The 27,032-nt window shown below is 42.9% G+C and overlaps 1 protein-coding gene across 3 annotated transcripts in view; it reads left to right on the top strand.

Moving 5' to 3' along the window:
* The window catches only part of ENPP6 (ectonucleotide pyrophosphatase/phosphodiesterase 6), a 107,300-nt gene that overhangs the window by 27,606 nt on the left and 52,662 nt on the right, over window positions 1–27,032 (top strand). Inside the window, exons 2-4 of one of the 3 annotated variants that reach the window (XM_080796000.1) lie at window positions 23,932–24,111; window positions 24,816–24,960; window positions 25,071–25,204. In XM_080796000.1, coding sequence (XP_080652126.1) covers window positions 23,932–24,111; window positions 24,816–24,960; window positions 25,071–25,204 — 459 coding nt within the window. Of the gene's footprint in view, window positions 1–23,931; window positions 24,112–24,317; window positions 24,392–24,815; window positions 24,961–25,070; window positions 25,205–27,032 lie in introns of those variants that run through there. The other 2 variants (XM_080796002.1, XM_080796001.1) reach the window with 2 other exon arrangements.

Genomic DNA, 27,032 nt, shown 5'->3' with positions numbered 1-27,032 from the left:
TCAAACATGTCATAAATCTCATTTTATATTCTAGATATGGTAGTCCCAAACTTTTAAACCCCTGGTGCTAAATTTGAGTTGTTTCTGCTGACTCTCTCAGTGACTGATGAGTTAGCTAAAGGCAAACTGACTTCTACACACTTAAACTCCAAAATCTCAGTGGCTTAGCATTCTAAATCTCTTTCCTTACTTGCATGATGTCAGGTGGGTGGATTGGGGTAGGACTTTGCTCCATGCATTCCTCAAGGGACCTTGACTGGTGAAGGCTGTGCCATATTCCACATGTGGCTTCCAACATCCCCCTGAGTACCAGCATCCTGCGAGTGGACAGAGAGAGACTGCAGAGGATCACAGAGGTAGTCACTGTGGGCCAGGCTGATAATTTTTTTTTTTTTAACCAATTCTTCCTTCTTTATGTTGGCCAAAGTGCATTCACAGCTCTACCTAGATTCAAGGGTGGCTGGAAACTATCATTGCTGGCTGGACTTTGCTTCCCAGCAACAATTAGTCCCTATGGAAGGAAGGCAAGAGACATTTGTTGAGAACTACCTGCCTGTGCCACATGATTTATTTCTCTGTGTGTTTGTCTTTTTTTTTTTTTTTAACCTCATATTTGATAGAACTTAGTCTGTGGGGAATCTGAGGCCTTAAATTGGGACTTTCCTTGAGAGAAGAGATTCAATTGCTTCTCCGGGAAAGAAGGCACACTACTAATCTGGGACAGCTTGTGAGTTTAGCAAAGTTTTAAACACTATGTGTGCGTGCGTGTGTGTGCGTGCGTGTGTCTATGTGTCTGTGTATGTGTGCGGTATATTATATCTAGGATCTAGTTATATTATATATTGTAGTTATATTGTAGGGGGAGAACCCTTCTGAGTACCTAACCTGCCAGCCTTCACATCAGTGTTCGCACATGCCTGTCGATGGCAGAGAGCATCTATGCTCAGAATGTTCAAGTTTAATCTATTTCATTGTCTGTGCGGTCGCTGGCAATAGTAGCTGGCAGTCTAAAAGTAAAAGCTATTCACATATTTCTACACACTCAATATCTGCCTAATAAAATCATGTATTCTGGTTAGTTGCCATTAGTCTGACAATCTAGTAGGTCCAGTACTAGTAGGAAGCGTGAATCTCTCGAATAAATACAAGCATGACTATGTACATATATCATGTCATGTTTCTCTAGCACCTTTCTTCCAAAGAGCTCTCGAATATTTTTATATTATTAACTCATATATCCTTAGGATTTCTTTTTTTTTTTTTAAAGATTTTATTTATTTATTTGACAGACAGAGATCACAAGTAGGCAGAGAGGCAGGCAGAGAGAGAGAGGAGGAAGCAGGCTCCCCGCTGAACAGAGAGCCCGATGCGGGGCTCGATCCCAGGACCCCAAGATCATGACCCGGGCCGAAGGCAGAGGCTTCAACCCACTGAGCCACCCAGGCGCCCCTCCTTAGGATTTCTTAATCTAGTGCAAAGGGGTGAGATTCTTTTAGTCCCACTTTAGTGGTGAGAAAGCTGAGCCTCACGTTGTAACCAAGTCTCTTTCCAGGCCGGATTCCTTCCTCTTGGCCACATTTCTGCTGCCATGACGACCATCCGAGCCTGGGCAGTAAGGATGGTGTGCAGATAGCTGCCACTTATGTTTTGGTGTTTTCATAGTCCTATGTTAATTCTCATGATGAAAGTTTCTTACTGAGTCACTTTGAGAAAGGTTCTGTCAAATCCAGTGGGTTTTGCTGCAGGCCGCACCAACCTGAGCTGGTTACAATGTCTGTTACAGATCACGCCTCTGTACTGCTGGTACCTAGAGCTCTGATCCTCACCAAATCCTTTCCCTCCTGCGGTCCCATACAGGAGGTGTGCTCCCCGTGGCCCACGGAAAGGCAGCACGGCACACGGCTCAGGAGCCGTAACCCCAGTCCGATGGCCTGTGCACATGCTTGTGTCTGTCCCCTTGTCACCTTGAGTAGGCCACTTCACTTCTCTGGGCTTCCATCTGCTTACCTAGATGAAAAGATGATGATGATGTGTCTACTTCACGGGGCGGGTGTGAGGATTAAACAAATAATGCGGGTGATGCACCTTGTAGTCTGTTTGGCGCAAACTTAGTTTTTGGTACCTGTTAGCTGTGATGGGGAAGATGACTCTGGGAAAGGCCTCGCTCTGTTGGCTGCCGGCGCTGGCTCTGGAGTCACACCGTTGGGGTTGGATTCGAGCTCTGCCGCCTAACAAACACACAACCTTGGGGTATTGACTCAGTTCTTCCTAGTCTGTCCCTGGAGAGTCCCATTCCAGTGCTGGCTTTGGTTTTCTCAGTGGTGGGATAAAATGCCCTCTTCTGCAGCTGTGGCCCCAAAGGAAGGGCTTCTCTGCCGTTTGCCTTTGGCATAAATTCAGTAGTGGTGGAGAAGGGAAGAGAGCAGGGCTATTATGAATAGAATCATTGCCTTTAATCCAATGATTATTAGGCGATTCGTTTACATGAATCTCCTTTCTTTCATCCCCTGTAAGAGGAAAAAATAACATTTGATTTATTGTCTTCCACTCATCTGGATGGGGAGTGGATCCTGCTTTACGCAGGCAGAGATGGATGTGGGTCTGCAGGTTTGGAAACTGGGCCTCGGAACGAGAGGAAGGCCTCTGCCGGAGGGTAAAGAGAGAATGAGAGGCCCAAGGGACGAGGGGGCAGATCTGGGTGGGACGGAGTCCAGAACCCACACAGAGCACTGTGGAGTACGGAGGAAGAGAGAGACAGGTCCTGGGAGCCACCTAGGGAGAAGGAAGACTGGAGCACTGTATCTCGTGGGGCTTTGGGCTAAGTGCTGTGCACGGTGTATTGTTAGGAAATCTTCAGCAAAGGGTACATTGTCTCTTAATGCTTTTATGGGAGTGGATTATTTCCAGTGAGTGCATACAAGTACAGAATTCGAGGGCAAAGATGAAGGAACCGAGAGACCCCCAAGGTGACCAGCTGAGTGATCACTGGAACCAGAGTGCAGTGTGGGGCTCCAGGGACTTGAGGGCTTGTGCAGTTGCAGGCCATGCAAATGTCACTACCTTTGCCCCTTCGTGTCCCCTGGGGAATTCCAGTAATACCTGAGAACACGAGCAGTAAACTCAAATGCATATACTTCATTACAAAATAATATTTTAAGATACTTTTGGGTACAAATTAAATATAGATTAGTTCCAATCCTGCCAGGGGAACTTACATAACTTACTTCATTATCTGGGCCGCAGTTCTCCCATCTGTAAACTGTCTGTTACATAAGGCTAATGTGAAGATAAGGTGAGACAATTCTGGAAACCTCTCAGCACAGTACCTGGCACATAGTAGAAGCTTCTGTTCTCATATGGTTCTCACTGGTTATTATTAGGTATGTTGCAGACATATGGTATCTTGTATATTTCATTAGTTTGGCAGAGAATTAAAGCATTAAGATCTTTTCTAATTGATTGGATGATTGACTGATACCCAATTTTATTTCAAAAAAAGTACTTAGGGACTCTTCTAGGAGCTTCCTCTTTCACTATCCAGCAAAGGTGTTTCTTTAGCTCTTGCCCCTTCCTCCTAGTTTGTCCTAATTTCTTTTTTTTTAAAGATTTTATTTATTTATTTGAGAGACAGAGAGAGAACACAGAGGAGAGAGGGAGAAATAGACTCCCTGCTGAACAGAGAACCCCATGTGGGACTCGATCCCAGGACCCTGGGATCATGACCTGAGCCCAAGGCAGATGCTTAACCCACTGAGCCACCCAGGCACTCCACATTGAAGAACTTTTTAAAAAATGATGTTGTTTCATACCCAATAAAATGAATGATAATTATTCAATAGCATCTGTTACATAGTCCATGTTCTGTGTTCTCTAATTATCTCAAAAATGCCTGTGCAGTTGGTCTCTTTGAATCAGGATCCAAACAAAACCATATTGGTTTTTTGGGTGTGGCCGTTAGTCTCCTTTAACCAACAAGTCCTCTATTTTATTTATTATTTATTTAAATAATAATTTATTCTCAATTTTTAAAAAAGATTTTATTTATTTGACACAGAGAGAGAGATCACAAGTAGGCAGAGAGGCAGGCAGAGAGAGGGGGAAGCAGGCTCCCTACCAAGCAGAGAGCCCGATGTGGGGCTCGATCCCAGGACCCTGAGATCATGACCTGAGCAAAAGGCAGAGGCTTTAACCCACTGAGCCACCCCGACACCCCCTCAAATATTTTTTAATTGACAAAACTGGGTCTTTTGTCTTGAAAATGTCTCATGTTGTAGATTTGGCCTACTATAGCCTTGTGATGGTATTAATATGTTCCTGCATCTCCTACATTTCTTGAAAACTACGAGTTCCATCTAGAGGTCTGATTAGATTCAGGTTCAGTATTTTTTAAGGCAAGAATCCATCATCGATGGGACTGTTTTCTTGCTCTTGTGTCCCCTCCTACGCTCATAACGCTCATAACGTCTGGTTATCTAACTTTTTGTTAAACTTGACCTGTGGGTTTGGATGGTGTCAGCCTAATCTATTCACTATCAAGTTTCCCATAAAGCTTTATCTACTGATTTGAGCAACAACGTCGCCGGTCAACACCCACATCCATTCCTTTCACCAGGGTTGCAGAATCCCTCCCTTCCCAAGTGAAGCAATTTTCTGGAAATGGATTTGTTTTGGAATTTCCATTTGGCCTGTATATGCCTTATGCTCAAGCCCTACATCGGGCTCCAAGCTCAGCAGGAAGCCTGCTTCTTCCTCACCCTCTGCCTGCTGCTTCCCCTACTCATGCTCTCTCTGCCAAATAAATAAATAAGTAAATAAATAAATTCTTTTTTAAAAAAGTTCTTCAATATAAGAAATAGAAGTATTTAAGATCTAAAATACGATGTCTGGGATTTCCTTTACAAATATTCCACCGGGGAAGGGAAACATGAAACCAAGGCAGAATGTTCTTTGTTGTTGTTTATCCTACTCTTTCTGCACATTTGAACATTTCCATAAAAGAAAACTTTTAAACTTTAAGCTCTTCAGAAGAGATACACTTACACTTAGCCCAGAAGCACTTGGACACAAGTAAGTCTGAGATTTGCCATAGACGGCTCAGCCTGGAGGGAGGCACAAAGCCACCATGCTAAGGCTTGGTGCTCAGTGCCATTTGCCACCTGGTCCAGGACCTCACTCTAAAGGGTCCTGGGCGGTGTGCTCAATGGCCAGGGCCCTGGCCCGGCACTGTGAGTTGAGAGTGAGGAGGGCCAAGTGGCCAGAAATGCCCACAGAGCCTGTGTAATGGCTGCAGGGAGGGGAGTCCTGGGAAAGGTAAAGGACTGAGTGGAGGCCATCCACGCCTGCTGCTGGAGGTAAAGAGTCGGGCAGCTCCTCTGTCCAGGGGCACATAGGGGAGCTGCAAGCAGAGCTAAGGATGAAACCCTGCCAGGACTCAGCCCCCACTCCACCTCTACTGCTCCCTTCCCGCCGCCCACACGTGCCCCTACAACAGCCCGAGGTTCTCCAGCCCAGGGAGCCATCTTTACACTGGGGACACGTCTTCCCAGCTTGGTCACCAAAAGGAATGGGTTCTCCAGTGTGGGGAATGCAGGGGCAGGTGCCTGACCCGCACATTCCAGATCCTCGAGCAACTGTCACTGCAGCCACGAGCGGGGGCCTGGCTTGGTGTCCGTGGCCCCCTTTTCCCACTCACTGTAGTCAGAGAGGTCTGGTCATAGAAGCTGCTGAATGGACCGTGTGTTGGGGGAAGGCATTTCCCAAGGGGCAGGGGTAGCAGCTCCCAGAAGGACACAGGGGGGCTAGAGAAGTTAAGTGCTCAGGGCAGTGACCATTACAAATTGGAGTGAAAAATCACTGACCTTAAGGCAAAGAGAAAGGAAGAGGAGGATGATAAAGGGTAGGATAGTAAAAGACCGAATAGAAGCAAAAGCCGATTAAGAAGCAAGTACCAGATAGAAGCAAGTAAAAAGAAAAATGAAACAAAACAATGATCAGGATGGGAGGCGAGGTGGCTGAGGACAGGAAACAACAAGAGAATTAAAATGAGGGACATTCATACCGGAGATCGCTCCTGGCTCTGCATCTGCGCGACTGAAGGAGCTCCCCTGACCCCCAGGCCTCGTTGCCTGCCCCCGCCCGGATTCTTGGCATGTTTAGCATCTCTACAGACAGCTTTAAGAATCCTGGGGTGCCTTCCAACCCTGAAATGCAAACACGAAAGATGAGGCTGGAGAGGCGCTTAGCGTCACTGGGGTGTTGCTGCAGGTTGGTGGCGTTTTTTGTGACCACCAGTAGAGGGCAGTGTCGGGCCACGCATGTCCCGGGCACAGGGGAGCTGTTTTCTCAGCCCCCCTGGGCCCTTGGTTAGGTTCTGAATGTGGGATTCAGGCCTCCCGGACTTTCCTGAGCAAGGCACATATGTGGCAATGCTTCTTTTCTATTCCTTCAAGGATTTGAGAGTCTGCCTCTGACCGTGTTGTGCAAACACGAAGGAGGAGATAGGCGGCCCAGCCGCATCCCGCCCTAGAAGCCCTTGACACCAGCATGCTGGGCACGCTCGTTCATAGCACGGCCCTTTAAGCTTTAAGTAATGCTGTGCACCCACCAAGTGCCTGCTGTGTGCCTACTGTGTGTTAACGTTCTAGCCATTGCTGTTATTTAACTCTGTGAGAAAGTATGATTACCTCCATTTTTCAGATGAGGAAATGAAGGCTCGTTGAAGTTAAATGACTTGTGTGAGCTCCCACGGCTGGGGTAGGATCCCGACCTCTGTCTGTTGGGCTCCAGCACACCATGCCCTAGGCCACATGCTTCTCACAAGTCCTCAGTTCCTGCCTGTTCTCATCCTGCCTGAGCTGCTATTTTTAACTCAAAAAGCTCCTCTGTTCCAGCGTGTGGACTCCTTGGACTGGGAAACTATCAGGACATCAAAAAGATACTTCTCACACCTAGCCAAGTGATGAATTGCTCATTTGAGTTACTCTTTCATCTGCAAGGCAAATTTTCTTTCGACAGGTTTTATGTATGCTGAGAGCACCCAAGGAGAATTATATATACAAATCATTAGGTGAGGTGGAGTGTCAGCTCTGAAACTGTCCATTTACGTGCTGATCGCTGGTGCTCATTGATCAGAGCAGATGAACCGTGGCTACAGTGGTGACCTGAACTGTTTCTTCCTCCCATGACTTGGGAAGCCGGTCTCACTTCTCCACGGTCACACTTGGCCCAGTGTATAGTGAACTTGGACAGGCCAGCATCATACCTCACACATTCTAACAATGACCAACAAAACTAATCACACTGACAAAAGTTAGTTTTCTTGGGGCACTTGGGTGGCTCAGTGGGTTAAGCCTCTGCCTTCAGCTCAGGTCATGATCCCAGGGTCCTGGGATCAAGCCCCACATCGCATCGCATCGGGCTCTCTGCTCAGCAGGGAGCCTGCTTCCCCACTCTCTGCCTGCCTCTCTGCCTACTTGTATTCTCTGTCTGTCAAATAGATAAATAAAACATCTTGAAAAAAAAAAGTTAGTTTTCTTCCGTTTGGTTCCTACCTCCCCCCCACACCCCAAAAAAGGCAGGGGTGGGGTGGAATGGTTTTCATTTTTATAGATTGGTTGGTCCACACTAGATTGAGCCATTGACGTTGCTGTTTACCTCATACTCCTGAACAGCTGCATTTGATGATTCTTTATCAGTTTCTGGCATTAATGGTTGATCCAATAATATTTTGATATCTGGTCCCTGTTGTTGGAGATCACCCATCGGTCATCCCAGGTTCTACACCAATGGAAAAGCCGGACTGGAGAATGTGGGTTGGATCCAAGAACTACATGTGCCTTTTCTTTTTGCTTTTTCTTTTTTTTTACTGAGTTGAACTCTCCATCCTTGCCCCCCACCCCTCCCCCAGCCGCAGGTGGGACAACTGGAGAACTAGAATCACCCCCTGCCCCTCCCCTGCTCTGGCAAGAGCTGCTGTCCTGGGTGAGAGGAGAGAATGTAAACACTTGCAGGCAGACAGGATGGGGGGGGGGGCTGGAGCCTGTTTTATGGCCAAGTAACTACCCCAAGTGGTGTGAGGAATGTGGCCAAGCTTATATCACTGGGGGAGAGGAGGGCAGTTCATTGAGGGGGGCAGGGGGATGGAGGGGATGGAGGCTTTTTCACTTCGGGATAGAGGTACTGGCTGAATTTCACTCGTGTATGCAGAATAAGTTTCTCCCTTCAAATACCTTCCATCTCTAGAAGTCCCTAGAAGTACTCAGAAAAATGGGAATGTGTCTCTCAAAAGAGATGCCATCTTAATGCAATAATTAGTTCAGGCTTGTTTCTAACACCTCTTGTGCATAGAGGACACATTAAATTGTTTGGAAATTTCTTTGAGCTTTGATTAAAAAATATTAGCTTTCCAAAAATAAAAAGTGTTTAAAATAAAATCTCCAAAACTTACATTTTTGTCCTTACACAAGAAAATAATTTCTGTTTCTTCTCCTGTGCTCCATTGTTAAATAATTGCACCCATCTAGTGCATACCGGAAAAATAAAACAGTGCATTTTTTTTTTTTTAGTCCAGTGACCTCAAAACTACAAGTGTAAATGTCTCTAATAAAAACTAGCTCTCCTTTTTAAAATTTGGGGTTATTTCTGTTGCATTCCCCACACTTCACACTATAATCAAAGCCTGTTATCTCGGTCTTGCAATATCTGTGACTCAGACTCTAATCATGACTGTGTCTGGCACATAGATCAGTAGTTGCATTTAAAGACGTGCAAGTTTTGAGCTTTTCTTTCAACTTGACCGTGCATGTTTCATTTGAAGCCCCTTCTTGAACATACCAAATTCTGTCTTTGAACAAGTTAAGAAAATAAGATGTATTTCCCAAGTGAGGTGATCCTTAAAACCAATGTCAACTTGTAAGTTAGGTGCCTTGAGCAAGACATTCTTAATTCTTTGAAGCGTCTTGGGTATCAAATAGTCCTTCGAAAGTTCATCCATCTAAATAGGGTCTAAACTCACCTTTAGAGCGTCCAAATGCTCAAGAAGTGCTGAGAGAGGTCTAGCAGTACAAAGTCTGACTTAGAACATTCTCGGTTGCCTGGCTCTGAATCAAGAATATGGTTACTTCTTGGAGCCACATCAATTTGAGGTGTTGTGTATACACTCAGTCTTTAAATGCACCCATTAACTTGAGACCCCCGGATTTCAGACCTTTGGGAGCCTCTCTTTTTACAACTGGACCTTTTCCAGAGGAAGACAGGATGTATGATCTCTATCTGCTTCGTTAGTATCCCGTGTCTGGCAGCATTCCCTTCTTTAGAGATATTTATGGTAATGTCTGTGCACGATAGTCAATTGTAAAAGATCAAAGGGTCTGGCTTTCTGGAGATCTGCGCCCCTCCATGTGGTTACCTAGGTGAGAGTCTCAGAAGCAACCCCGGGTTATGAGGCAATTTCTCTTCAGATGAGCAAGTCCTGATGGGCTGATCAACAGCCTGGTGGCTGGAGGGGAGTGGATGCTGGGAGGCATGAGGGCACCGAATCAGTGGGGTCTGGCTTTTGAATTGGGGCTCTGCCTTCTTACCAGCTGCGTTGCCATTTTGGGCCTCAGTTCTCCACCTGCAAATGAGGATAATAGTACGCATCTCTTGGACTTATGTTGAATACTAAGATGGAAGCATAAAGCACCTAATTCCAGATCCATACGAGGTGGCCAAAAACGAGTCTTATTATTAAGTTGATCAGTCTTATTACTAAGCTTATTATTACCTGTCAGATTGGTTCACACCTTTGGCCTTCAGGTGGTAAGACCTCCTGAGTGAGTCTAACTCTGCCTCTAGCCCACCCATGCATTGCCCCAGTTGAAGTACTTCCTGTCACTTTCTTCCTGGACAGAGCTGGTCCCCTGAAGCCATCCTGTCCTTGAGGGGGCAGCATTCTAGACTGCATGACAGCATGTACAGCAGCGGCAGCAGCGGCCTCCCTTGGGGCCCGCTGAGTGCTGCGGGCTGCATGGAGGGCCGCGGCCTGCCCTGGCTGGCTAGTGTTAGCGGATCATCCCCGGGGAAGGGCAAGGCATCTGGCCCCAGGCTCCTGAGTTGAGTCCTGGCTCCACCAAACATGATGCTGAGAGACTTCAGGAACGTCACCTCTCTGGGCCTCAGTTACTTCATCTATAAAGTGGGCTAACAATAGTACCTATTCCCTGAGTTGCTGTCAGGGTTAAGGGCTATGTTCGTTTCTGAGAGCTGTTACAACAAATCAGCACACACTTACTGGATGCCAGTGTCAGAAATCAGGGTGCTGGCAGTGTCACACCCCATTTAAAAGCTCCGAGGGAGTACCCTTCCTTGCCTCTTCTAGCTTCTGGTAGCTCTCGGTGCTCCTTGGCTTACAGATGGCCGTCTTGTCCCCGTGTCTTCACAGCATCTTTCTTCGGTGTGTGTCTCTCTCTGTGTCCAAATCTCCCCTTTTATAAGGATATCAGTCATATTAAATTAGGGCCAACCCTAATGACTTCAATTTTTTTTTTTTAAGATTTTATTTTATTTGACAGACAGAGATCAGAGGTAGGCAGAGAGAGAGGAAGGGAAGCAGGCTCACAGCTGGGCAGAGAGCCCGATGTGGGACTCGATCCCAGGACCCTGGGATCATGACCTGAGCTGAAGGCAGAGGCTTTAACCCACTAAGCCACCCAGGCGCCCTGACTTCAATTTTAATTTGATTATCCTCTCTAAAGACCCAGTTTCTAGATAAGGTTACATTTTGAGGTACTAGGGTTAGGCCTCGAACATATCTGTTTTGGGAGGACACGACTCAACCTATAACATATGAACTGAGAACAGTACTTGAAACACAGCAGGCACTGTAGTGTGGACAACTTTATTTTTAATACCACAGTCCTGCCTGGAAAGTACTATTATTCCCATTTTGGAGATGGAAAAAAAATGAGGCTCTGAGACGGTAAGGATTAACCTCAATTCCCACAGCTGGAGAAGGGAAGACCCCTTAGCTCAGACCCTGGTGTTTCTGGCCACATTCCCGCCATCTCTCCACCGTAGCCATCGTCTCCAGGGGTGGGCAGACTGCCGGCAGTCTGCCCCAGTGTGCTCGTCACACATGATTGTGACACTGATTTCCAGCAGGTGGCCCCAGAGGCCTGCCTGCAACTCTGGCCTCAGCCTCTTGAGGGCTGCCCCTAGGTGAAAATGACTGTGTTCTAGAACAATCATTTCCCAGATCCTCATCAGTATTTTAGAACCTGTATTTACATCACCATGTTTCAACTAAACTGAGGGACCTAACATGCAACTTCATTTCTCCCTTTCCAATGAGCTGTTCTAATATTGATTAGACACGGCCCCATTCATCCAATGGAAACACCGGTGGACCCCAGAAAAATACAATGAATGACTTTAGGAATTAAAGATTCGTATTACTTTGTAAGAGTGGTTATACATCAGAGTTAAGAAAGCTTTTGTAGAATAGAGAAATTCCTCTCCTGGTTCCTCATTGGCTGTGGAACCTGAGTGTTCAGTGATACAATAGGCTACGTGGTTGTTTTCTGCAGGTATATTTACAGACACAAGCAAATAGTTAAAAAAAAAAAAAAAAAAGCCAAGAGGTCTCCTCTTGAGATCAGCATAAATGTGTGTTCCGGAATACAAATATGACCACTAACTCTACTGTAGTCATGAAAAATGAAGAGCAAAAGAACATTATATTGAAAGACAAGTGATCAGAGTTCAAGTTGCTTTTGTTCTCTTTGCCCCTGTCCCCTGCGCACCACTTGTTAGCACTGTGACCTTGGGCAAGTATTCGACCTTTTCACACCTTATATGTACATAATGCAGAGAGTTATTCCTTACCTCTGAGTGTACAGGTAGAGGATTAGATAGACCTGGAGGCCCCCAGCTGTTCCCTCCATTTCTGAGGTCAATGTGATTTTCTTGAAAAATCTCTGGCTTATGGTTTTCTTTTATGCTGGGTCTCCTCTATTTATCTGTTTGCGCTTCTCCACCTCCCCTCGCCCTCCTGGAGCTCTGGGAGGCTGACCTGCTGGATGGCCTCAGCTGGACATGGGGAGGAGGTTGAATTCGGGAGACGGATCCTGACTCCCTGGCTCGGCGCCGGCCGCACTCCTCTGCTTGCTCTTGAGCCTCAGTGCGGTGGGGGAGGGCTGCTGGCCCTCTGCCACGCTAACCTTGGGTTGCTTCACCATCTCTTGTTGGTTCCCCCAAACCCTGGCCACCCCTTTGTAAATCGTGCCTCTCAGGAAGCTGTTTCATCTGTTTACTGTGCCAGGACCTTGACCCAATCAGGCCATGACCATCTTGAATTGTACCAGCACAGCGTATCATTAAGAGCTTCTCGCCCTTTAAGGAAAGTGCCCGATGAGTGACGGAAAGTGGAACTCTGTTTTACCTGAATAAAAAATCCCCCCCCCATCTCTTCTTCATTTTGTGCTTGCCCTCACTTCTGTGTGCCGTACTTTTTGTGCCTGAAAAGTCCTCCTTAACTTTCAATTCCCAGCTCCTATAGAGGCTTTCCCTGACTCTTGCAGGCCGAATTGGCCTCCCCTCACTCTGCATTCCTCAGGGGCTCCCTGTGTCCCTCCTAACCGGCTTCTTGTGCTTCACCGTCCCTATGAGAGAGCAACAGGGAGGGTGCTCCTCAGCCTGACAATGAGAGCTGCCAGGTAAAATACAGGGTGCCCGGCCACTTTTGAATTTGAGATAAACAACAAATAATATTTCAGCAGAAGTACGTTCCATGGAAAATGGGACACACTTATAGAGGAAAAAATTCATTGTTATCTGAAACTCAAATTTAACTGAGAATTATTATCTTTGTCTTTTTCTTTTTCTCTCTTCCCCACCACCCCCTAAAATAAACCTGGCAACTCTAATGACAATGGCCTTCTAAAGTGGGTGGCTCCTGTTTAAAGAAACACTTTTTCTTTTTCCTCCTCTTTCCTTTCTCCCTTCCTTCCTTTTTTCCAGCATTCTATGAGCTAATGAGTATGCAAATTCGCGAGTTGAGCAGGAGCTCTGGGGGACTGAATTGCTTTTGAAAACAGGGAGGTCTGGAGAGAAATTTGGCTGGTAGGTGCCGTGGAGCAGAGAATGGACAGGAGGTGAATCAGTGAGATGGACAAGGCTGGGACCTTTACAGTGAGGGGCCAAGGAGGAATATTTTGTTGGTGGTGGGGGGGTGTTCTTCATAGAAATGTCATGCAATGTAGTAAATGACCAAGCTTCATTTCTGGGGTGCCATGTATAATGGAAGCAAGAGTGTAGAAGAGAAGGTGCCTCCAATGATGTGGGAATTTGCAAGAATCTTGGTGGAAATAGGGCTGCAATCATTCTTGTGGAGAGCGCAAGAGAAAAGCGTCTGCAGCTGATCTCTAGATTATATTTGTTTCTGTGATTCTTCACCCTAATAATAGCAATAAACGTGAATGTTAACAGTGCTTACTATGTGCTACATATGTGTGCGTGTGTGTGTATATATATATGTGTATGTGTATGTGCGTATGTGCTTGCACATATGTCTGTGTATATGCAAACACACTCACTCTGTTCAGTTTGAGGAAGCACAAAATCCAGTTACCACAGTTGAGTTAAATAATACCAGTTCTCCAGCAACAGGATTCTAACTTCGGTTGCCACCCGGTATTAACTAAAATAAATATGGCAACCTTAATCGTAGCTATTGTAGCATAAAGTATAATTCACTACTGGCTTCTCAGTCCACAGACCACTTTGTAAATAACAAATGTGTATCATGGTCATTGAACCAATCGCATCACTTCTTTCAAGGTCTGTTAGTAATTGGTTGTTGCACATGTTACTTGGTGCAGGCACAGACAGCAAAACATGTAATTGTGTTGCTTCCCCGCCTCCCAGTGATAAACCCACGTAATTTAACTAGAATGCATACCTGCTGCTGGATAATGCTGCTCCAGGTCACCCTAATTCTCTTCAACACTAAAAATGGGCTTTTTACTACAAAAACATCTTCAGTAATCTAGCAAATAGATCAAGGCGCTATTTCAACTCTTCAAAGCCTATTTTCTTAGACGGGCTGTTGACCAAGCTATGGCATTACAGTGGGAGATCATGCAGGTTCTTTAGCTAAGTTTTGGAAGAAATATGACCTAAACATGCAGCTGAAAACATCCACGCCTCGTCGAAGAAAGTACTGTGTGTAGGACGTGGCAGAAATGTACTGCTTTGTGCAAATACCTTTGCAGGAGCTGAACCCAAAGTAAGTGGGCTCTTAGAGGAAATAGTTGATCAGGAGGATGTTGACGCCAGGTGTCATCAGACAGATGGCACTGTGCAGCCAGAGGAACTTAGCAAAGGTGAACTTATTGACATAAATGAAGGAAGCAGTTGTGATTACAAGGAAGAAGATGTCCTAAAGTGAGAGCAGCGAGGATCTTCATATTAAAAGAATTCTCAGAGATATTTCATGATACTGAAAGCACAAAGGATAAAACGTTTGAAGCTGATCCAAACTTAGAAAGGGTAGGACAGTTTGCTAAGACAAGGAAAATACGCTCACTTGTATTGTGTTTTATCTTGGGAAGAAGAAGGCGAGCACTGCTCAAACCAGTGTGATAAGTTTTATTTTTACAAAGAAATAAGACTCTTTGTCAATATTGCTAATGTTTTAAATTACAGTGTACTAATAAGTATTAATTTTACTAATTTCTTCATTTCTCTATATAGTTATTACTTCCAGTAAGAGAACTTTTAATATTTTGACACAAATACTAAAAGCCATGGAAGAATTTTAATTTTTCCCACTGATTATTAGGATAGTTTTGCCTGGTTTCGGATTGCATGGTCATTTTTTAAAAAAACTTAATTCCAGGATTGTTTACATACAGCATTCTATTAGTTTCAGGTGTACAATATTCAACAATTCTAGACATTACTCAGTGCTCATCATAAGTGTGCTTCAATCCCCATCACCTGTTTCATCCCCGCATAACTATCTGTTTGTTCTCCATAGTTAAGAGTAGCTTTTTGTCTCTTTTTTTCTTTGTTCATTTGTTTTGTTTCTTAAATTCCGTATACGAATGAAATCATATGGTATTTGTCTTTCTCTGATTGACTTATTTCTCTTAGCAGTATACCCTCTAAATCCATCCATGTTGTTGCAAAAGTCAAGATTTCATGCTTTTTTATGGCTGAGTAATATTCCATTGCACATGTATATACCACATCTTCTTTATCCATTCATCAATTGATAAACACTTGGCTGCTTTCATAGTTTGGCTATTGTAAATAATGCTCCAATAAACAGGAGTGCATATATCCCTTTGAATTAGTGCTTTCATATTTTGGGGGGTAAGTACCCAGTAGTGGAATTACTGGGTCATATGGTAGTTCTATTTTTAATTTTTGGAGGAATTTCCATACTGTTTTCCACAGTGGCTGCCCCAGTTTGCATCCCACCAACAGTGCACGAGGATTCTTTTTTCTCCACACCCTCGCCAACACATATTGTTTCATCTTTTTTATTTTAGCCATTCTGACAGATGTTAGGTGATACTTCATTTTTGTTTTGATTTGCATTTCCTTGATGATGAGTGATGTTGAACATCTTTTCATGTGTGTTGGCCATCTGTATGTCTTCTTTGGAGAAATGTCTGTCCATGTCTTCTGCCCATTTTTAAATTAAATTATTTGTCTTTTTGGTGTTGAGTTGTAGAAGTTCTTTATACATTTGGATACTAACCCTTTATTGGATATGTCCTTTGCATAGATCTTCTCTCATTCAATAGTTTGACTTCGTTTTGTTGATTGTTCCCCTGGCCGTGCAGAAGCTTTTCATTTTGATGTAGTCCCAATAGTTTATTTTTGCTTTTGTTTCCCTTGCCTCAGGAAACATATCTAGAAAAATGTTACTATGGCCAGTGTCAAAGAAATTACTGCCTGTGCTGTCTTCTAGGATTTTTTTTTTTTGGAAGATTTTATTTATTTATTTGACAGACAGAGATCACAAGTAGGCAGAGAGAGAGAGAGTGGAGGAACAGTCTCCCTGCTGAGCAGAGAGCCAGATGCAGGGCTCAATCCCAGGACCCTGGGATCATGACCTGAGCTGAAGGCAGAGGCTTTAACCCACTGAGCCACCCAGGCGCCCCTCTGCTAGGATTTTTATGGTTTTAGGTCTCATATCTGGGTCTTTAATCTATTTTGAGTTAATTCTGTGTATGGTGTAAGAAAGTGGTCCACTTTCATTCTTTTGCATATAGCTGTTCAATTTTCCCAACACCATTTGTAGAAGAGACTATCTTTTCCCCATTGCATATTCTTTCCTCTTTTGTCGAAGAATAATTGACCATATAATCATAGGTTTATTTATAAGCTCTTTATTCTGTCCCTTTGATCTCTGTTTCTGTGCCAGTACCATACTATCTTCATTACTCAGCTTTGTAGTATATCTTGAAATCTGGGAATGTGAGACCTCCAGCTTTGTTCTCCTTTTTCAAGATTGCTTTGGTTATTCAGGGTCTTTTTGTGGTTCCATACAAATCTTAGGATTGTGCTAGTTCTGTGAGAAATGTTGTTGATATTTTAATAGAGATTGCATTAAATATTTAGATTGCTTTGGGTAGTATGGATATTTTAATAATTTTTGTCCTTCCAATCCATGAGCATGGGATATCTTTCCATTTGTTTATGTCATCTTCAATTTCTTTCATCCCTGTTTTATAGTTCTCAGATCTCCTTGGTTAAGTTTATTCCTAGGTATTTTATTATTTTAGGTGCAATTGTAAATGGGATTATTTTCTTAACTCCTCTTTATGCTACTTCATTATTGGTATATAGAAATGCAATGGATTTCTATATATTGATTTTATATCCTGTGACCTTACTGAATTCATTTATCAGTTCTAATATTTCTTGGTGGAGTCTTTAGGGTTTTCTAGGGATTTTAGGGTTTTTTTTTTTTTGTCATCTGCAAATATTGGAAGTTTTACTTCTTCCTTACCAATTTTTTTTTAAGATTTTATTTATATATTTATTTATTTATTTGAGAGAGATGGGGGAAGAGTGAGAAGAGGAGTGGGGGCGAGGCTAAGGGAGAAGCAGACTCCCTGCTGAGCAGAGAGCCTGATGGAGAGCTTAGTCCTGGACTCCAGGATCATTACCTGACCTGAAGGCAGATGCTTAACCAACTGAGCCACCCAGGTGCCCTTTTCTTACCAATTTGGATGACTTTTATTTCTTTTTGTTGTCTGATTGTTGTGGCTAGGATTTCCAGTATTATCTTAATAAAAGTGATGAGAGTGGACATCCTTGTCTTGTTCCTGACCTTAGGGGAAAAGTTCTTAGTGTTTTACCATTGAGTGTGCTGTAAGCTGTGGCTTTTTCATATACGGTCTTTATTATGTTGGGATATGTTCCTTCCAAACATATTTTGTTGAGGGTTTTTATCATGAATGGATGTTGTACTTTGTCTAATGTTTTTTTCTGTATATATTGAAAGGATCATATGGTTCTTATCCTTTCTTTTATTAATGTGATGTATCATGTTGATTGATTTGCAAATATTGGACCACATTTGTATCCTGGGAGTAAATATAACCTGATAGTGGTGAATAATTTTTTTAATGTATTGTTGGATTCAGTTTGCTAATATTTTGTTGAGGATTTTTGCATCTGTGTTTGTCAGAGATACTGGCCTATAGTTCTCTATTTTTGTAGTGTCTTTATCTGGTTTTGGTATCAAGAGAAATGCTGGCCTCATAGAATGAATTTAGAAGCTTTCCTTCCTCTTCTATTTTTCTGGAATAGTTTGAGAATAATAGGTATTATTAACTCTTTTTTAAATGTTTAGTAGAATTCATCTCTGAAGCTGTCTGGTTTAGGACTTTTGTTTTTTGGGAGTTTTTTGTATACTGATTCAATTTCATTGCTAGTAATTTGTCTTTTCAAATGTTCACTTTCTTCTTGATTCAGTTTTGGGAGGTTATATGTTTTTAGGAATTCAACCATTTCTTCTAGATTGTCCAATCTGTTGGCATATAATTTTTCAGGATATTCTCTTATGATCCTTTGTATGTCTGTGGTGTGGTTTAGTTTTCCTCTTTCATTTCGGATTTTGTTTATTTGAGTCCCCCCACCCTTTTTTGATGAGTCTGGCTAAAGATTTATCAAAATTTGTTGATCTTTTTAAAGAACCTTCTCTTGGTTTCATCGATCCATTCTATTGGCTTTTTAGTGTCTATTTCATCTACTGGATTTGGATTTTATTTGTTCTTCTTTTTCTAACTCCTTTAGGTGTAAGATTAGGTTTTTTACTTGAGATTTTTCTTGTTCTTAAGGTAGCTCTGTATTGCTATAAACTTCACTCTTAGAACAGCTTTTGCTGCATCCCAGAGATTTTAGACCATGCATTTTCATTTTCATTCGTCTCCATGTATTTTTTTTTAATTTCCTTTTTGATTTCTTGGTTGACCCATTCATTGTTTAGTAGCATGTTATTTAACTTCCATGTATTTGTGGTCTTTATAGATTTTTTTCTTGTTGTCAGTTTCTAGTTTCATAGCACTGTGGTTGGAAAAGATTCATTTTTGACTTTGATTTTTTTCAATTTGTTGAGACTTGTTTTGTAGCCTAATATATGATCCTTTCTGGAGAATGTTCCATGTGCACTTGAAAAGAATGTGTATTCTTCTGTTTTAGGATGGAATGTTCTGAATATATCTGTTAGATCCATCTGGTCCAATATGTCATTCAAAGCCACTGTTTCCTTGTTGATTCTCTGTTTGGATGATCTAACTATTTATGTAAGTGGGGTGTTAAAGTCCCCTACTATTATTGTATTACTGTCAATTATTTTCTCTATGTTTGTATTAGTTGCTTTATGTATTTGGGTGCTCCCATGTTGGATGCATAAATATTTACAATTGTTATATTTTCTAGTTTGATTGTTCCCTTTATGATTAGTGTCCTTCTTTGTCTCTTGTTACAGTCGTTGTTTTAAAATCTATTTTGTCTGAAATAAGTATTGCTTCCTCGGTTTTCTCTTCACTTCCCTTTGCATGATAAATGTTTTTCCATCACTTTCACTTTCAGTCTTGTCTTGAAATGAGTATCTTGTAGGAAGCAAATAGATGGGTCTTGCTTTTTTGTCCATTTTGTCTCCCCATGTCTTTTGATTGGAGCATTTAGTACATTTACATTCAAAGTAATTATTGATAGGTGTGTATTTATTACCATCTTGTTACTTGTTTTATGGTTATTTCTGTAGTTCTTCTCTGTTCCTTTCTTCTCTTACTTTCTTCTCTCAGGGTTTGTTGACTTTCTTCAGTGATATACTGGGTTTTATTTCTCTTTATTTTTGTGCTTGGTCATTTTTATGGTCCTACACTACCATGCAAAGGGAGAACTGCATATCCATATGTATATATCACAGTAATTATTACCATCCTTATTACTCTGATGAGACGTTGATGCTTTACAGAGTCTAAGCTACTTGTCCAAGGTCATGCAGATAGTAAATAGTAGAGCTTGGATTTACATCTGTGCAGTCTGCCTCTAAGACCTGCCCCCTTAACCATTATACCACAATGTTGCCCCTACCAAGCTGTGAGCACTTCAAAGAGAGGGATCATAGCTTGTGATCTTTAAATGCCTGGCATATAAACATTTGATAAATACACATTGAGTGAATGAAAAAAAAAAGAATAAATGAAATGAAGAACTATAAAAGGAATTAACATTTACTGTTTTAAAATAATGAGAAAAAATTAAGACTGATTGAAGACTAGGTAACAGCAACTTTATAGATATCTGTCAGTTACAGATAAAATAGACATATCTGCAGTAATTTCATTTGATGTGAAGGCCAGCCATTTCTGAGATGTTTAGAGACATATAACAGATGCAGAGGATTATGGGTATTTGCTAAGAAGCTTCTGGGGATGGTCATTACCTCAGAACACACTTGACAAAGACTTTGGGGAATAAAGAATGAAGGTTTCCTATCCTTCTCCTTTCATACAGTAGTTCTAGGTGTGGAAACTATTCCATGAGCTTCCTCTGAGAAAGGTAGGCAGTATCCCCTGAACTTGCCACTGGCCTGAGGCCACTAGCGGCCCCTAGTCAAGTGCAACAGCTCCTAAACTGAGGGGCATCTATGGATGGGCTTCAAGGATCCACAAATACTTTAGAGGGCTCTTGATGGAATGAGCACTGGTGTTATATGCAACTGATGAATCACTAAATTCTACCCCTGAAACTCATTTAAAAAAAATGTCCACAAGTCCTTCAGGTATCAGGTTTATTGCCACATTTTGTGTTAACAAATTTATAAACTCTTCGGGAGGGAAAAAGAGAAAAACATTCAACTGTATTTGGAAATTTTGTACCAGGAGCTGTCCCCATTTTCAGAGTGAGTGCTACACCTTCTGGAACAAATTTTAAAGCCCCACCTGGTTTGGAGGAGGGGATGAACAGAAGTAGGCCTTCTTTAGCCATACCTGAAAACCATCTGAGATTTGTGGTTTGTGTCTGTGTCAGGAAAGTTCCTGTTGAAGTCTTGAGGAAAGGGTCCAAATAATCAAACTTTGAGCAAAGCTCTGTTTGGAAAGCCCAAACCAGAGGAAAATCAAGAAGAGTTGCAGATGTATAAAAATAGATATGGGTCAGGCAGAAATATGGAGATGAGAGCTTGTGGGCTGCAGAAGCCAGTACATTGTGTTTTGTTCTGTTCTGTTTTTACAGCCACCGCATTTGCCCAGGCAATAAAAATGAAAGAGCAAGAGAGAGAGACAGAGTAGGTAAGGAAACCAGCTTGAGTAAGAGCGGACTCAGACTGTTATAAGCACAGGCTGCCAGCCTTAATATATTCGTGGAAAGAAATCAGCTCATCTGGGAGAGGAGATTCAGAGCAGACATGAGATGGGGAACATACATCCTCCTGCTGGCTTCCAAGAAAGGCAGTGCTTCCCAGAACAAGGGGATGACTCTGGGGACTAGCACAGCATCTATGATTAAGCCTTTGAAGAATACACCCTCCCATTTTAAAGGCCCCAAACTACCAAAAGAATAAAACCTACTTTCTCAACAGGGGTCTGAGGTTAGCCTTGTTGAAAGAGCTCCAGTCAACACTTGGAAATCCTTTAACTCAAATAGAGAGAACCATTGGTCCCAGGATCTTCTTTAGGTACCATTTATTCACAGTAAGTGAGCAGGAAGTATATCACTTCCAGCCTTTGGAGAAGTGTTGATCTCCATACATCTGTGTTTCTTTTAGAATGGATGATCCACTCTGGGCTAGACCAATCAGTGTGCTAGATGGGAGCAGAAACCAAAGCCACCCTTGGGTCCTCATCTTAAAGATTCTTCCCAAAGAATGCCATAATTAAAGTTATCAGAGCTCACTTGAGCCAGTGGGCACTACGGATTCAGCTGGTGTGTGAAGGGAGTATCAAGGCTAATGCTGCATCTTACGTAATGGGGAGGCGAGAAGATCCATCACAAAAAAAGCTGAGGGACTCAGATAACCACAGGAAACAAGATTTCATCATTTGAAACTTTAAAATATGCCAGAACTCTGTGTTAACGGCACATATAGATCCTGTCTCTCCTTAGTGAGGCTCTATGGATATTTCCAAAAAAGAGATGGAGAATTTAATTTAACAGAAATTCTCTGGAAGAATGTTCTCTTCTCTCTCTCTCTCTCTCTCTCACACAAACACACCTCCCACAATCCAGTCATAAGACAGCTCTACAATCCACAGGAGGCTCCTTATAATTTTTTAGCTAGAGAACAAAAGAGGGTGAGAGAGTTTGCACCCTCAAGGGTCTAGACGGTGGAGTGTGAGGGCTGAAAAGAAGAGAAACATTTTATCAAATGATATTGTGGGATTTCCGAGATACCCAATTTATAAGTACTTTAAAAATTATTTTCAGTTGCTTCATTCTTCTTTGAAAGTAGCACCTTGTGGAAACTGGATCACATGAGGCCCCTGCTTTAGGTTGAGTTTCAGGCATTTCTTCTAAAATAGTCAAAACATTTTCAGGTAAAAACAGAAATTCCCTGTACCCCTCCCACTTGGTGTCTCTCCCCATTATCCTAGCCCTTCCAGCCCTTTCCTGTGATTCGTCTAAAAACGTCTCGGTTTACTGACTTTGGTAATGCTTTTTTCCCACACCCCGTTCCAATTTTGCATCCTTGTCACGTCTGTGACACCAGCTCCAGATGAGATACCTCTGCCCTTAGGAGGACAGTAGAAAAGACCAAAAAGGACACATTTCCCAGTGAATATTACCATGATTATCTTGCCTTGTGAAAAGGGTGAGCATTAGTAGGATAATTAAAAATGTCTTCGATACAGAATGCTGTATAGGTAAGGAATTTTACTCAAGAGAGGATCACCTTGGTATTATTAAACTCTGATATGCTAAAAAAAAAAACAAACCATAATCAACCAATAAGAAGGATGCTCCTACTTTTAATGAGTTAGAACATACTAGGAATTATCCTCAAAAGAGTGGGTGAGAATACCTCCAAGTCTCAAGTTAAGGTGGCATCCTGGTCCCCTTCTTAGCCTCAGCCCAAGGAAGAAACTCTGTTGAGTATTACATTACAAGGCCCTTGAGGATGGGGACAACATGTATTGATTTTGAATCTCTGCCTATCACAATGTGGAGCCCATAGGAGCTATTGAATACATGTTAGTTGAAGGAATAAATATAACTAAATGCCTTAACCATTGGAGAAATTGCTCAAAGTTTTTTATTTTATTTTATTTTTTTAATTTCATCAGTCCGCATGTGAAAGCTGTGATCAGGGTCCAAAAACTAACTCTGCATCCTTGCGTAAAACACCATTTTGTTTGGATCTCTGGGCTTTAAGTTCAAAGCCTGATTCATAGAAGGCCTGGGTTCCTATGATGAAATAAAAGGTTTTTCCTTTATCATATTTTGGGTCTCCAAATTTTCAAAAATACATTTTTATGGTTTCTCTTTGTTTTTGTTTAAAAATGAACCTGTTGTGTGTGTTGAGGTAGGGTAGAGGTGCTCAAGAAGAAAGAAGAACAGCAAACAAACCCAAAAAAAGCCACTTTGATGAAGCCTAGTTAGTGAGCCCAGCGAAGCGTGTTTCATCCTGATGCCAAATGACGCTCACGAAAATTGCAGCAATTTTTGATGCACTTGCCAATGTTTGTGTTATTTTTACTTTAAAGATGTAGCAGATTGCTCCAAAATAAATAATTTAAGCCTAACGTTTCAAAAGAGTCCAAGCGCTTGCGTCTTTCACTTCTGGCTTCTCTTCTGGGACTAAGCTGTGCCCAACAGAAGCAATCCTCATTTCTATGTAACACTCCATTTGGAGGGCTGTTTTCTTGCTTTGTTTTTCAAAGTTGAATCTATTTTTCACCATTCTGTTCCAAATGTCGTAGATTCTATCATTGTTCTGCGCTGAAGCGATAACTCCTCTTATCCAGGAAAACAAGGGAATAAACTCCACAGCATCTAGATTCATGACTTTGTGGGAGGTGGTTTCAAAGGGGTGCTCTGGGGTGAAGATCTCATCCCAGCCCCATGGGAAGCTACAATTTCCGTATAGATTCACATTTAGATTTCAAGCCATGAACAATGGGTCAAATTGTGTGCACCACGTCTTCAGTATAACTTAAAATAGGTTGGGAAATTAACTTCACACAAAATGACCCCATCCTCAATCAATTATTAGACTTCTCATTTGTCTTTGTGGTACAATCTAAGAGAGAAGAAACCTCTATGATTTAGAAAAAAATCAAAAGTGAATCTTCATGCTGTTCTGTATTTCCTAACTGTGCACGAGTGGCTTTTATAAACAGAAAAGAGAAAATGGCTTTTATAAAAAGATGAAGTGTGAAAAGACCAGAACAACAAACTGACGGCCTTATGTTCTCATTAACGTAGGCCGCCATTGTGAGGTCCACCAGATGATTGGGAACTACATGTGGGACCCCACCACCAACAAGTCATTTGACATTGGTGTCAACAGAGACAGCCTGATGCCTCTGTGGTGGAATGGATCAGAACCTCTGTGGGTCACTCTGACCAAGGCCAAAAGGAAGGTCTACATGTACTACTGGCCAGGTGAGTGTGTGTTGACACCCAGGTCCCTCCAGCCTTCCAAATCTCAAACACCATGGAGTCTTTGAAGACAAATGATGTAGTTGTCATGTTCGAAGACCAAGCCAGAGTTTGAAAAGTGGGATCCTTTCAAGAAATATGTCTTATGGGCATGTTTTCTAAACTTTTGTTTTGAGCTAACATCCGACCAGACACAATGCTCTTTCCTGATTTCCTTGGTTCAGCAATATTGCTGTAGTAGATCACGCTTCTTCATGTGCAACATTTTGGATAGTCAAAAGAGGTAAGTTAAGTGTTGCTTCTCTGCTTTACAAAAGAATTTGGCATACTGTTTCTATAGATTTTGAGCTCCCCTGCAATGTTGAAAAGACGATTCAAAGCACTTACAATTTTTTGGTGCTGCATTAAATGAAGTCTCCTTGTATTAATATTCCTCCCGTACATCATAGATCAATGAGAAACTAAATTACTTTACTTACTGCAATGAGGTAAGTCATCATGCAAACTACCCTGGCTGCTGTGAGAAGTCTTCAGATTACTCTCGTCTTGGCAGTTAAAATCTTGCACTAAGGATGAGAGGTTTCAGTGCTAACAAAATAATCAATTTACAGTTGTCTTCCCACTGGTGAGATTCATTCTTTAGGTAAGTGGGTAATTTGACTTCCCGATGTACATGGCTGTAGACACTTTTTTCCGAATTCTTAAAGGTGTAATACTGCCGATTGCCATGATGAAAGAAGACATCAGGGGAGGCCTGGAAGAAATGAAGGGATTCACGGGGAGAGGCAGCTGGGGAAGCTCACTGGCCTGGGTTGGACGACAGCAGCAGCCTGATAGAACCGTGGGAGCACGGTGGGTTGTGGGGAACGGTGGTAGGTGGGGTCGGGAAGAACAGAGAGAAGGATGAGTAAGCTGAGGCTGAATCACAGATGGCCCACACTGAGGGCGTGGGCCTTCAGCAGGAGTTTGGAGGACGCTGGGTGGAGGCGGTCATGTGGAGAGCTGCTCGGGGCACTCCAGGCCATGCCAGCTCTTGGAGGAGCACGGAACACAGACAGATGGAGACCCTGGAAAACAGACCCACAGCCGGGCTGGGGTAAGTGCCCGGAAAACTGCCACAGAGCAGAGACTAGCATCCGTGGGTGAGCCCACGAAGGCCGGAGCAGGCTGCATAAATTAGAAACTGGGCAGAAGAACAATTAGACCCAGACTGGCTCTGCTGGCAGGTAAACTTTCAGAGAGAGGACTGGAGTTTCTTCAGAAGACACCTGGGGTTCTGCCCGTAGCAGCTACCTCAGCTGACATGAGAAGAAGCTTTCAAGCAAGGGAAAGCTTTAAGGGGACTTCATTACCTTAAATGGAGACTCAGCTTTTCCGGGTTGGACATGAGATTAAGAAAAGAAGTCCTTGTACCAGCTAAGCTAACCAGACTTGCTAGAGGAGCCAGGCTTATGGTTCAGCCCAATGCGATGAGGTCTCAAGCGAAAAAAAATACACTTTGAGGTCATTCTCAGAAATCATTACTTATTTATTTATTATTATTAAAGATTTCATTTATTTGACAGACAGAGATCACAAGTAGGCAGAGAGGCAGACAGAGAGAGAGGAGGAAGCAGGCTCCCTGCCGAGTGGAGAGCCCAATGCGGGGCTGGATCCCAGGACCCTGGGATAATGACCTGAGCTGAAGGCAGAGGCTTTAACCCACTGAGCCACCCAGGCACCCCAGAAATCATTATTAACAAGTACAAGGGCCCATGTGCATGGGCCTAGGAGAAGGAACAGATAGGGCACTCTGACTTAGGGACCACCTTAGGCAAATCTAAGGACCATCAAAACACATGTTGGCCCAGTGCTGTAAGGGTCAGCTTCCATGGTAGCTGGTTAATTTGACTTCCTATGTCTTGGAACTTGAGCTTTTTGTGCTCTGAAGAACACATCCCCCATCATCTCTCCCCAGCTCCCCACGTGCTGCTTCCTCTACCCATGATCTCCTGCCAGTGGCCTTTCATAGCAGTAGAAGGGAGATGGCTGCCATATTTCAGAGCTCTCTGTACAGCATTACAGAGCACTATTCTCTATCTCATCCTGGAGGATCTGGCTCCTTCAGGATAATGAACAACTTGAAGTTTTATATCTCTGAATACCTAAAAAAAAAAACCCTTAAAGCTAATTTGCATGTAAAATATCATGTTTTCCTCCGAAACAGCTCCTTAAAGGCAAGAAAGGTCCAATCGCTTCTTTTGAGTCACAGTTTAACAGCTAATGTGATGTGACAAATACGCCTTATGATCAGTTTATAGTGTTAGCTATTGGGAGGAAAGAAGCTAAAAAGAAAGTCTCCTAGGATTTCCTCAGCGACCTAAATGAAGATTAGCTACGGATCTGGCCACGTTGAAGTCTTGATCAAAATCAGGTGAGCAATCTCTTGTTTCTCAGACCCTGTCTGGTCCTTCTAGGCTGGACATCCCAACAAAGGCTCTCCAAGAGCCAAGTGTCTCTGAAGGCCCCACCCCCTGACCCAGCCAGGAGTCCTCTGGCACCCTCCGATCTTACTAGTGACAGCTGAGGGATTAACGGTCACTGCTGTCCTTTCTCCCTCCACCTGGGTTCCCTCCAGCCCCTCCGCACAGCCAACAGCCCAGTGAGCATTCATTTGTCTCTACAAGATTAAGTGAAGTGCAGTGGCATTTCTTCTAAACATGACTTGATTTTATTTTTCTTCCCAAATCCTCCTCTTCCTTCTCCACTTCCCACAGGACATTGTACAGGCCTCTGGATGAGGCCTGGACAATCTTCATTGCTCCAGCGAGCTGTGTTATGACACTTTGAGTCTCGCCGTGAAGTCAATATTTAGAAGTGCAATTTAGAAATGGCAGTAGTTCAAGTTTTCCTGTCAGGTAGATAAAGCAGCAGACGGAAAAATT

This window comes from Martes martes (genome assembly GCF_963455335.1).
Source record: "Martes martes genome assembly, chromosome: 2".
In the NCBI taxonomy this organism is placed as follows: Eukaryota; Metazoa; Chordata; class Mammalia; order Carnivora; family Mustelidae; genus Martes; species Martes martes.
Note: the sequence above shows the minus strand (reverse complement) of the source record. Positions and strands in the feature narration are given on the sequence as shown.